General features: G+C 35.3%; 2 protein-coding genes across 2 annotated transcripts; one reads left to right on the top strand and one right to left on the bottom strand.

Annotated features, from left to right (window-relative positions):
• Positions 1-137: 137 nt before the first annotated feature.
• On the bottom strand, positions 138-1223 carry LOC106105120. Its single transcript, XM_013285352.1, has 2 exons — positions 778-1223; positions 138-434 (listed from the first exon to the last, which is right to left on the bottom strand). The coding sequence occupies exons 1-2, from the start codon at positions 1054-1056 to the stop codon at positions 162-164; spliced, it is 552 nt and encodes a 183-aa protein (XP_013140806.1). The 5' UTR covers positions 1057-1223; the 3' UTR covers positions 138-161.
• A 302-nt stretch (positions 1224-1525) lies between these two features.
• Positions 1526-8317, top strand: LOC106105257 (activating signal cointegrator 1 complex subunit 2). Its single transcript, XM_013285541.1, has 13 exons — positions 1526-1676; positions 1770-1847; positions 2040-2191; positions 2389-2569; positions 2703-2900; positions 3391-3638; positions 4023-4208; positions 4461-4601; positions 4881-5206; positions 5560-5797; positions 6519-6660; positions 6847-7022; positions 7655-8317. The coding sequence occupies exons 1-13, from the start codon at positions 1650-1652 to the stop codon at positions 7809-7811; spliced, it is 2250 nt and encodes a 749-aa protein (XP_013140995.1). The 5' UTR covers positions 1526-1649; the 3' UTR covers positions 7812-8317.
• Positions 8318-12920: the final 4603 nt, after the last annotated feature.

Genomic DNA, 12920 nt, shown 5'->3' with positions numbered 1-12920 from the left:
TTTAGTACCTAATTCATTTGTAGAAAAATAAAAATAATACCCTTCCATTTTATTCTCTTGTCATAAACTTCTACAGTAATATAAACCATATTTTATAATAATTGTAGTTTTACTATGATAAAATTAAAACAACCAAATAAAAGTACAGAATAGTATATTTGTCATAATTCAAAAGAAGCCATCAATTTATGTAACTGTCCACTCTCCATTTTTCTTATAGGTTTAAACTTACAAGGAGGGATAGGGATTGTAGGTGGCACATCTTTTTCTTTTTCATCTTCACAGAAATCATCAATATTTGGTTCGAGGTCTCTCTTAGTTGCTTTCAGAGGCTTCCTGTCCTTCCTTGCTTTATGAACTTCAGCGTTAATGTTTAGCTCAACTAAATTCTTATATAGTTTTTCATTAAAATGAAAATTTAACTTCTTGGTCATCTGAAAAAACAAAGTATTTATAATAAACTGATAGCTAACTATAATAGTTAAGAATTAGAGGTTTCTTAATAAAATTGAGATGAACACATCAAGATATCATAATTAATTTTCAACATGACATACTGGTCTTAAATCTACTTCAGACAACTATAAAGAAATCCAAATTTCAAAAGCTCAATTGCGGATAAGCGTAAGTGATAAAAATTAATTTCAGAATAAATCAAGATGTGTGTGTGTGTGTGTGTGTGTGTGGTCACTACAATAGTTTTTTTATGTTAATTTTAATAACAGATTTAATTGATTAGGCAATTGTTCTTAACTAAATTTTGTATCTGTAACTCACTTTTGCATTTATTTTTTCTTTATCAACATTTTTGTCTTCGATACATTGAAGTGGAGGTGGATTTTTTGTAACATCCGTCAAATAATTAGCTAACACCTCACTAGAACATAAAGTTGGTTGGCCAAGTTCATTCTCGTTATGAGTATGTCTGTTTTGAAGATTTTGTTTTGGTACAGCATTGGTCTGTTCATCGTGGTTGCGGGAGCAGGTTTTTGCTTTTTCTTCATAATTTCTAATTAGTGTTTTCTTAACTTTAGGGTCTGTACCGAATTTTTTCATTATCGCAGCTGGTCATTTCATAAAATATATTTGTTGTACAATTTCTATTACAGAAGGTTTTCTGGCAAATACTGCATTAAAAAAATCTTAGAAACGCAAGTTATTGCAGGAAACCAACAAAAACCAGCAAACAAAATTCAAATTGACATCATCGGTTGACTGACTTGTTTTTGTTTGTGTTGGTAAAATTGACTTTGACAATTATCGAATGTTGCTGCATTAAAATATTACCTTTGGGATTTGTTGACTTTCTCATGATACATTTTAAGTTTGTAAAATGTACACAATGTTTCATCATATTATTCGATTATTACTATGTCAATTTATGGTAGGGGAAGTTAGTTTACGTAGGTTAAGAAAATGAAAAGTAAGATCTATTACGTAAAAAATCCCTTTTAATAAAAGCAATGTGTCGTAGTCATAATCAGCTGTCTATCAAAGTGTCAATGTCAATTGGAAACGTCAATGTCAAACATGTCAAGTACTTGTCCATACTTTGATATTGCTGTCGTAAGCTATAAATCTAATTGAAACACGAATTTATTTAACTTTAGCCTAATTTAAAGATTAATTCAGAACATTTTTGTCTCAACATGACAAACATATATGTAGAATTTGTTGTAAGTGAGAAAAAGTGTTTAGTAGAGTTAAACATGACTTGTTTTCAATGACTAAAATCAAAAGCATATTGTAATTTTTTGCAATTTTTTCAGAACCCAGACTATTTACCAGTTGAAAAATTAACACTCTCTGTTTCTAATGACGGTGTTGTACAAAACATTAAAGCTTTGGTAAGTTTAATTTTATAGATTTCTTGATATTTCATAATAATTTTTGTATTGTTGTTAATATTAATAGAAACCTAAGGCCTAGTCTTATTATTGTTTTAATAAATTAGATAAATATTAAAACGACTAGAAACTGCGGCTTGCAGTCAGTATTTAATAATAAAAAAATGAAAACGGTGTTTATAAATATTTTAGGATACATACTGGGTGGAGAAGAGAAAATTTCCTCCATATGAAAGGCCACCTTCCAGCAGCAACCTTGTGCTAGGAGCAGTTGATGCTTGGATTATGAAGATGAAAGTATATCTAGAGGATCTGAAGTTTCTGCTGGCATTACCACATCATAGGTAAAGATTTTAGGAAGTATACACTTTTGTTCCACAAAAATATTTATTTTTTTCTTGTTGATGAAACATCTTAACACTTGGTTTCATTTCAATTTTATTTTTAACTGACAACACACTTTAGTAAGTTTATTACTCAATACAAAAATATTATATATATATATTGAGTAATAAACTTTGGTAATTTTTTACTTTTTCAGGTTTTGGAGTACAATATTATATCACACAAGTTGTATGGATGCATTAGTGTCGTTCCTGCAAGAGGCCAGTCCCCCATACATGCCTCCGCACGAGAACAAAGATGTACAGAAATTGTATGAGGAAATCAGAAGACTGGTTCTTATTATTTTTAGTAGACTAATTACGAACAAAGAAAGTAAAGTAAGTTGCTAAATTTTTTACTACATACATAAATTTACTGTATATATATATATATATATATATATTTAATTATGGAAAACCTTACTGTTTAAATCTTTCTTTTAATAAAGGCTACAATGGATTTTTTTTTCAGATATGTTGGATGAGCAAAGAATATATGGCATCATTGGTATATGACAGGTTTGTGTTCACAGTGCCAGTGATATGGGATATATGTCTGACGTATGGTGTTGACAACCAGCAACATGTGGCTCGGCTATTAGATGCTGTGTTCAGGCTACAGCCGCAGTATGAAAGAGACACAGCTGCGGCTATAGCATTCGTAAAAGAGGTATGTTTTAACAACTAGCTGTCGCGAACATTACGTCCATTCAGCATTTTTTTTAAAATGTACTATTATATGTTCTTTGACACTATTTTCTACACCTATACCAAATTTAATCTAAATCCATTAGGCGGTTTTAGGACCTGTCCCACAATTCTTATGAGTATAAAATATGTTATGGAAGTATGGTATTTTGGTATTCTGATAATGACATTACTTTAAAGGTATCGGAGCCTCTATCAGACAGTGGTGGTACAGGCCCTTAGTGTTTTGCATTTATAATATTAGTAAAATTAAAACTTTAACCTTTTATATGTCATAACATGCTGTATAAAGTATATAAGCGAAAAGTAAGATTTTTTTTATGTTTAATGTAAACCAAATTGACTACCAACCCGGCTGTGATAGTAACACATTCAACACATATTTGGATTAGCAATAATTAATATTTATATATTATTTTATTTATTAAAATGTTTGATTATATATTTTCAAGGCTTTCAAATACATAATACTTCAAGTAAATAAAGACTACGACAGTGATGAACCGCTTAACCTTCCTGAAACTTTCAAAGGCTTCAGCGAAATTAGGCGGCCCTCAGGTAGCACTAAAGACAAGCTGACGCAAGACGTCCTTCAGGACCTCGTCCTGCATGTACTGGACACCGCGCTCACGCTCAGGATATTTATAGAGACATACCCCAATGCGGTGCACATATACAGGAAAACTAATTTAATTTTAACGTGAGTCTCGTTTTATTATAACTATATTATCTGTGTATAGCGGAATTTAATGGGACTGAGGAATTATTGACACGTCGGCTAGCAATAACATTGTCTATGGATTTATTTTGGTTGTGTTTAAATTGATCATACAAACATGACTGTTTTTAGTAAGTCTGATTATAACATTAAAAATGTATTATTTCTATTGATTTCGGCTATATTCTCTACTATCCATTTTTAAATGTTTGGCGAAATGCTTTTTTTATTTTGAAAGTTGGTACGCATAATTAAACCTATTAAGATTGCATATGCATTGATTTTCTGTTCTTCATATATAAATTTGATTGCTCCGTATTAATTTGACAGTGTGAGTATGTGAGGTTTAGTGAGGTAATGTTCCAGTATAGTCCAGCTGTACGAGTACGGCATACCGCAGCTGTACGAGCGGCTGGGGGCGGGGCAGACAGCGCATGGGGCGGGGCCGGGGGCGGGGCAGACTGAGGGGCACCTAGAGCTGGCTCGCGCTGAGCTCATCAACATACTCAGAGAGATGCTGGCCGTCTACAAGAACAATATATTCAGTGGCGAGTAAGTTTTATTAAAAACTAGCTTACGCCCGCGACTCCGTGAAGAATAAAAAAAAAATGAATAGCCTATATGTTCTTCCTGACTATCCTCTACGTCTATACCAAATTTCATCGGAATCCGTTCAGCCGTTTAGGCTACAAATTCTAAAAATATCCAACCAATTAAATAAGATATATGTAAGTTTCTATTGCTAGAGCTGTATAAATATGATAATTCCAAATAAGTACATTTTAAACTGATTTTATTATCCAGAGGTAGTATAGCAAGTCATGTGGAAGACTTTCTTTCGCTGGTTCTGGAGGTGCTGGCGGAGAAGCTGCTCATCAGAGACTATCACCTCTGCTACCCGCTGAACGACGACCTGGAGCTGCTGCGGCAGGCCTACCCCGACATGTATCCTTTGAATCACTATTATCATTATTTTAACAGTAAAAACATATTAAACACTTCCAATCAAGAAAAAATACTCTAAAAAAACATTAAAGGCCGGTCCCACTGTCTGATACAGGGCTCAGATAGCTTAAAAATGACGTCACAATCACATGAATAAAATCCGATATTTCTATCACGCATTTTACATGTTGGATTGTTATCAAACAATTTGGTGGGACTAGCCTTTAATAAACTATTTTAGAAAATGTATAAATGATATTTTCTTAGTGAAATGACCAGTGATACAGTGAAAACAGATTTTATATTACAAGCGATATATTCTAATTTAGAGGAGCCTTTACCTGACGATATATTAATAAATAACGCGAATTTAACAAACGGCCATGTTGAGAGCGCAGACAGTGAGCAGCGCGCGCTGCCCGCTCCGACCATAGACAACGAGATACCAGATAATATAAGAGAGGAATCCTTAATTACTGAAGTTAAAGATATTCTGCCACATTTAGGAGATGGTTTTATATTGAAATGTTTACAACATTACGGATTTAATGCAGAGAGAGTTATTAATAGCTTATTAGAAGATAATTTGGCAGAACCCTTAAAAGGTAACAGGTGTTTATTATTATGAAGAGAAAAGATTTGTATGTTTATATGCATTGAAATATCTCAAAAACTACTGGGGAGGCCGATTTCAAAAATTCTTTCACCATTAAAAAATCTACGTTATTATCGAGTAACGTAGGCTATCATTTTTAATTTTCACGTGTTAAGTCGTGAGTAACAGCTAGTAACTTAAATATATAGGTTTTATAACTTATCTATATAAATAGCTATTAAAAAAATTCTTCTACAATCCAAAAATACTACAAATAAACTTTTATGTACGTTTTCATTTATACGATAGCATTTCTATTAAAAAAATAGTACCTACATAAAAATAGTTTAAAAACATTCCCAGCACTAGACCGGTCCCTGCCCATCATCCCCGCGGACGTGGTAGACCAGAAGTTCCTGGAGACGGGCATCCAGCGCCTCAACGTGTTCGACGGCGACGAGTTCGACTTGATGACGCGCGACGACGTCGACCTCAGCCGCGTGCACCTCGGCAAGCGCCGCGCACACCACAAGGACCTCGCGCAGCTGCTCGACGACAAGGCCCACGTCAGGACCAGCCGCGATATCTACGCTAAGTACAGGTAAATACTCATTTATATAAAATGTACTTCTTTTTGTGTCTTGTTAATGATTGCATTTATTTCTTGTTACAAATGAAAGTGTGAATAGGCAATATGCATGTGACGCCAAATTGTACCAAACTTTTTTTAAATATACTTTATTACTATAAAAACATTCCTGCAAAGATTTTTTTTAATATAATTTTATCTAGTGGCAAAATTTAATAATTAAAAAGTGTCTTTTTCAAATTCCCTCGCTAAGTTCTAAAACGCACGCTATTGGTCGAAGCAAATGCCTTATCTAATATGGCGTCGCTGTGTTGTCAATACACAGTTCATTTACGTTAGTTTATATAGAAATACACTCTTGAAGTATTTTACTGTGAACACGATATCAAAACCAACTTTAAAATAAAAAAAATAATGAATAGAATTATTAATTAACACTTATTTGTACCAGAAATAATAAAAATAAATCGATTTTTGACTTTTTGACCTTGAGAAGTTTTGAGATACTATGTTGTTTTTACTTCGAAGTTACAAACTTTAACAAACATCTATCTATCCATTCAAAAAATTTTATGTTAAAATATGTAAATTTGAAATATTTTCTGGAAAAACACTTTCTCATATTACTATATATTGTCTGTTTTTATCGAGAACAAGTTAACTTTAGCAACTGGATTATTTTGTACAATTTCGCTAAAATATTTAGCACAATAATTAAGACATGATGTGTCAGCCTGGTGTGCGACGAGGTGGCGATGTACTCGGACGAGTACGACGACACGTACGAGGCGGAGGCGCCGCACGTGTCGGAGGCGGAGGCGGAGGACGCACGTCGCCCCTTCGTGACGCCGCGGGTGCTCGCGCAGAGACCAGAGGTACACATTCACTACTAACGTTGCTTTATTTTTTACTAGCTTTCACCCTCGACTCCTCGTGTGGCATTAAAAAAAAAACAAAAGTGAGTATGCATACCAAATTTCATCTTAATCCGTTCAACCGTTTAGGCTACAAGCTCTAACAAACATTTTCGTGTTGTTTACTGGCAGTAATAATGTTCACAGACTGAATCAGAGGAAGAAGAAGAGGAGACGCAGAAGGAGCAAGAAGTAGCGAGTGCAAGTAGGAATAAGCTAGACTTCTGTGTGAACCCCGAGGAGGTGCGCGCGCGGCGCGAGGCGGCGTGGCAGGCGCGGCGCGGCGCGGCGCGGGGAGCGCGAGGAGCGCGTCAGCCGCCACGGTCAGACATACCTTGTTACTTTTATATTTTAATGTCTGTCTACGTTAACTCACCCTACTTATGTGTTAATACTTACGTGTAAAGAGCCAACTAAAAACCAGCGCAGTAACGGCCTGCGCCGCCCCTGCATTAGCTGAGCTTGCCACCTTTTGCCACATTTCTTTTTTTACTACCTCTAAGGTTTTGTGTATTAGATGTCTTATGTAGTGTTTTTGTGGCAGTAAAAATCCTATTTATTTATTGATATTTATGCTTTTAACTACTATAATACTATAAAAACAAATTGTTATGTAGAATCTAAGAAATCACTGCATATTTTTTATTAATTCTGTTTTTTTAAAATCCCTACGTTTACATGCTATAGGCTAAATATTTAGACGCTATATAATTTTGGGGGTGAAAAAATGTAAGGGACAAAAAGTACAAGCCAATAGCAGCAGAGTTGAGATTGGCATCATAACGGTAATTATTATCCAATGGCGAAGGCCTTTGTTGTTATTTAAGTATTGGGTTTTAACCTTTGTAACAGTTTTAGGTTATGTAAATAATAAAATGTTTTAATTTTTAGATTATCATGTGAATAAAGCCAGTTTTGTTATTAAAAAGTATTTATTTCTAATGTAATATTCCAGAAACATGGACGTGGTGGGCAAGGCGCGGGGCCAGGGTCAGGACAAGGAGGTGGTGGCCAACAGGGAGCGCAAGGAGAAGCACAAGTCCTCTCGCGCCAACCACAACCGCCGCCAGGGCGCGCAGGCCAAGCGCAGCCGTGCCATGGTGCCCTCCTAGCCACGCCACACACCCACCCCAATGCCACACCACATTGCCACACCTGTCGGCCAATGCCACACCTGTCGGTCAATGCCACTTTGTTATTTATTGAACCATTGTTATTGATAATTGAAATGTCACGAAAACAATAAAATGTCCTCCATAGAGTAAATAAAAAACCATAGATTACACCTAACATGTCCAATAATGACAATGTCTATGGTGACTGAAATAACCGACGACTTTTAGAAATGCCTTAAAATAATAACACAATAACATTTTATACCTTTTGTATGCATATAGAAGTTTTTTGCCTTATTGCAAATGCACAATAAAAATACTAATGTACAAATACACAGATATATTAAAACTATCGGTTTATATACTGACAACTTCATTATACCTGTTATTGTTAAAAATAACTAACAATTCAAATCCAATTGAAATACGTAAATTTACATTTGTTGACTTTTAACAATTGTACAATTTACAATATTTAGGGTCTGTTCCACTATTATAAATATTCTGATAACAATCCAACGTGTAAAATATGTGATGGAAATATCTTGGTATTCTATCTGACAGTGACGTCTTTCTAAGCTATCTGAACCTCTATCAGCCAGTAGTGGGACAGGCTCTAACAAACTTTAATTCATATAAGCTTATCATTTTCACTCTTAATCATTGTTTATTATTGTTATGACGTCACTAACAGGGATATTGCACAGTTCCTTGCGGCATTTCGTTAGTAAATAACTCTTAGTGCGAGAGATTTCTTGTCCTCGTACGTGAGAACCATTTTTATGTGATAGTCAAAATGGCGGGTGTACCATATCGAATTAAATTATACCACTTACTAAAAAAATGTACCCAAAATGTTATATTTACTACCTCGTTTAAAAAAATAGTACCTTCTCTAGAACGAACTTATAACGAAATTAATTACACCCGCCATTTTGAGTTACATTTTTTATGTCGTGAGGGCCCGCATGCGTTCAGCGATAGTCCATACTTTTGTTTCACTAGATAATTTATTGAAATTATTAGCCTGTATGCGAAGCCTGCACGAATATTTAAAAGGTTATTTACTAATGAAATTGCACCTTTATTTAGTCTATAGTAGTTGTCACATAGAAATCTTATTACTAGTAAAAACACACTTAATACTTTGAAATAGTTAAATATATATTATACGTATTGAACGCATGTTATATAATGTATATTCGTAAATTTTGTACGTTACAGAGATGTGAAATATATTTGCACAATATTACAGTATTTCTAAACGCAAAGCTGACCCCCCACCATTTTATTTAATCTGTGATAAGGTATGAAACATGAAAGTTATAGACAATGTAGTTTTTAATTACATGTTGAATAAACTTTACAAAAAATATTGGTTTTTTTATTTTATACAAGTCTAGCTTTCGCCCGCGACTCTGTCCGCGTGGAACAAAAAGAAACAAAAGCAAGCAGGCTGTGTTCTTCCAAAGTATGCTCTACGTCTAAACCAAATTTGATCTAAATCTTCTCAGCAGTGTAGGCTACAAACTCTAATAAAAATCCAAACATCTATCCCAACTTGCGTATTTATAATATTAGTAGCGATTTTACGAATATTGATGGGACTCCAACATCGAAACAACCGATACAAAAACCCCGGTCAAAGCACATTTGAGAATAGTACATAACTTCTATTATAAGATATAGTTAGATCCATATTTTTTACAATAGCTATGTGACGTTTATAAATCACTTGTATTGTCTCAGTTTACTCAACGAAATAAGTTAATACAGTTACAGTTTCTGTAGAATACGTTATGTAAGCATTTCTAGGAACATATTTTCTGAACAATTTTCTTGGAAGCATTCGTAATAAGCAGTGGATTTTTATAAGAACAAAAGTTGATTTACATAAATGACTATGGACAGGTAATTTTCGACGCGTCTGTTTACTATCGCATGTCGCACTTGCAAACTGCAAATTTTAATGTACGAGAAGCGTGCTCGGAATTTTAAAAACTTTGATACAGCCGCTGTCAGCCTGTACCACAATAAAAGAATATGCCCTTTATCGCTATCTAGGAAAAGTGGACAAAGAAAACAAAAGACTGCCAGCATTTTAATCAAATAATAGTTTATGTCGTTTATGTAACGGCAATAACCCGTGCATTCATAACTTTAAAACACTTTAAATATTATAAATGTGCAAAGACCAAACGGGTTTCGTGGTGCAATGAGGTTGCAGCCTTACATCAAAGACCCGCCGGCGCTCGTAAAGCGTCATAAAACGCCATAACTTTATACGTCTTCATAAAGCACAATCGCGTGCATGTTTTGCAGTTGCGGACTACGTTCATAATATGTTCTGTTTGTATCGAGATTTGCGAAACTGGTATTCTAATAGCCCTCACACCTTTGTCTGATTAAGCATTGCAAAAATGTTCACCTGGAGTTTCTCTATTGCCCGTAATGTATACAGCAAGGTGCGATCATGTTAATGCACCTATATTCTTAGAAATAATATTTGCACTGTTTGTGCCCACCCACATGCGCGTTTGAACAGTTTTCCCACCTTTCACTTCAGTAAACTGGTAATTTTCTATATAAATATTGTCCTAAATATATTATCGTTTGGCAACAAGCGAGGAGCAGTCGTGATATAAATCATTCAATATTGTTACGGACTCACAGGATAGAATTCTGTCGGCCTCCACCAATAGATGGCACTAGATGCACTTGCGTCAGACATCGGTGACGTAATGCCAGAACCTAGAATAATACATATGCAGAGAGAACACTTTAACATAACCTTGAATGTCGTGCATTTTAATGCAGGTAATAGATAACAGTAGAGGATCAAGAGATGGGCTAGCTGTAGGCCCCGGTGGTAACCGAAAACCATCAGATAACTTAACTAGATTATCTAATTCTTCAATAAAAATAAGCTAAAACCGCATAATAGAAGAAAATGATTATCATATACGAAAGTCGGATTAATCTTTGTTATAGGTAAAGGCAGTTGTTTTTTTTTTTGGCAGCATGTTTTAGATTCTAGGAACTTTGCTATTTTGGCATTGTCTGCTGATGCTGCGGTGGCAATATCGCTGTGCGTGTAAAATGTTAATGTCAATTTAATAACTGTGCGAGTGCGGGGCTAGCTGTTAGTGGAGGGCATATTGGTTGTAATGGGCCGCATTAGGGCGGGCCGAAGCAGTTAATAAGCGGGCGGCGGCCGTGTGTGCCTGCGCCGCGTATGAAACGCACAACGCCCCGGGCGGCATTAAGGATGTGCTTAAGACTCCGAAATTATCGATGTCTAACTATCGACGTATTCCGTATAGAACACATTAATATGTACTTCCTGGTTCTGAACTGAAAATATAGGTAAACTTGTTCGGAATTCTGTATGCACAAGTTCGCACTACGTACAAGATCGCTCGGATCGACTTTTGGCTCCCGATTCAAACACTGGACGACTTCGTAATTTCAAGAAAAACAAGTCTACGGAGAGGAAAACTAAGAACTATATTTTTTATGCGCAATATCGATACACATTTGTTCTTTGTATGAACATCACTATCGCTGTTGTAATTTATTTCCCATTCAGTGTACTTACGACGATTATTATTATTGTTCCTCGAAACCTGCGCGAGCGCATGAAATATTTAAACAGTTACGGATCGCTCTCGCCATTACATTGTCTCACTGACTGACTGCCTTCGAGGAAATATAAAAATATATAGACCCCGTTCATATTCGTATGCATTAAATATATATTTATATTATAAGGTAGTAAAGGAGCTAGAGGCCAATGGATTTTTAGAAATAGCGAAGTGACCAACGATGGAGGAAAGGACGCACGTGAAGAGGATATTACTTCTTCCTAAGTGCCTCAGTCTCTCCATTCCTCGTTATAAAAGACGTGGCGCGAGGTCTCCTGCACGCCTTTGTTCTGTATTCTCTATATCTGACTAATAGATTCTATTTTAATGTAATTATTTAAAATAGATTACTAAGGGCTTGTGTCACCAAATTGTAAATTGTCTGATTACAGTCCAACATGTAAAATATGTAATGGAAATATCGGATTTTGTTCCCTTGTTTGACAGTGACGTCATTTTTAAGCTATCTGAGCCTCTATCAGACAGTGGTGGGACAAACCCTTAATATTACCATTCTCCAATAACGTTGACTTGTCCAGTATAAGCGCCAATAGCTCATTGGTTAAAGATAGAGGCTGCGAAACATAGGATTGTTATTGTTGGAAGGCGACAAAATGTGATATTTTTTCAAGAGTAAGGATATATAACTGAAAAGCGTATTTTCATTTATATCAGTATGTTAGACCTGATTTCTTGGTAATAAATGCAGCTATTAAATATCACTTACACAGCTTGGCAGCGCAGCGCAGGCGCACCGCCCGGCTGGTTGCCTTTTAAGGTATAAATTGAAAATAATGTAGAAATAATAACCCCACCGTTATGGTGGTGAACACGTCGCTAATGGCGCTCTGATTTTTGCCCTTCAATTACTGTACAATCTTTGTAATTCAATATTAAATTGTCAAAAGTAAGACATAATTTAGTCAGATTTATATTTGTGACATAATCTTGTTGCATTATTTGATAAGGAAATGTAGAATATCTTCTGATGTAACTACTTTATAATTGTATTTTCTTAGTTAAGAAACCGACAATCTCAGGTTAGAAATCGATGGAGTATATACAGTACAAATTTCATAATGATAATGTAGCGAATTGACCTCGTAAATAATGCACCTGTGCAAGTCACTGACCGGTGAGGTCCTTTATGAAAAAATAATATTGAAAATTAATTTAAGACACTCGATACGTCGGCGGCGAGCGGCGCGCACAAAGCAAACTCGCCGGATGTCGTTCGCCGGCAGGGTTCGCCATCACTGTCGGCCGTTTGTACTGCATAGCGCCACATGTCCATACCGTATAATCAAGAAGGATAACACAACTTTAAGGTCCAATATGACTATTGTTATATTTGTGATCCATCTCTAAACACAGCGTTAAACTTAATTAAAAGTTTTAAAAATGTTTCCAATAGGAGACTGAGTTTGAATCTTATGTTTCCTAAACCATACTGAAGTTAGTG

The sequence above is a fragment of the Papilio polytes genome, unplaced genomic scaffold, assembly GCF_000836215.1.
Source record: "Papilio polytes unplaced genomic scaffold, Ppol_1.0 DF823177.1, whole genome shotgun sequence".
NCBI classification, from domain to species: Eukaryota; Metazoa; Arthropoda; class Insecta; order Lepidoptera; family Papilionidae; genus Papilio; species Papilio polytes.
This window is presented reverse-complemented; position numbering and strand designations above follow the sequence as displayed.

Coding starts and splice junctions, on each gene's coding strand:
- LOC106105257 (XM_013285541.1), top strand. CDS start 1,650: ATGACAAACATATATGTAGAATTTGTT. Junction 3,639..4,022: donor AAAACTAATTTAATTTTAAC/GTGAGTCTCGTT, acceptor GTAATGTTCCAG/TATAGTCCAGCTGTACGAGT. Junction 4,209..4,460: donor AACAATATATTCAGTGGCGA/GTAAGTTTTATT, acceptor TTTATTATCCAG/AGGTAGTATAGCAAGTCATG.
- LOC106105120 (XM_013285352.1), bottom strand. CDS start 1,056: ATGAAAAAATTCGGTACAGACCCTAAAGTTAAGAAAACACTAATTAGA. Junction 435..777: donor AAGAAAAAATAAATGCAAAA/GTGAGTTACAGA, acceptor TTGTTTTTTCAG/ATGACCAAGAAGTTAAATTT.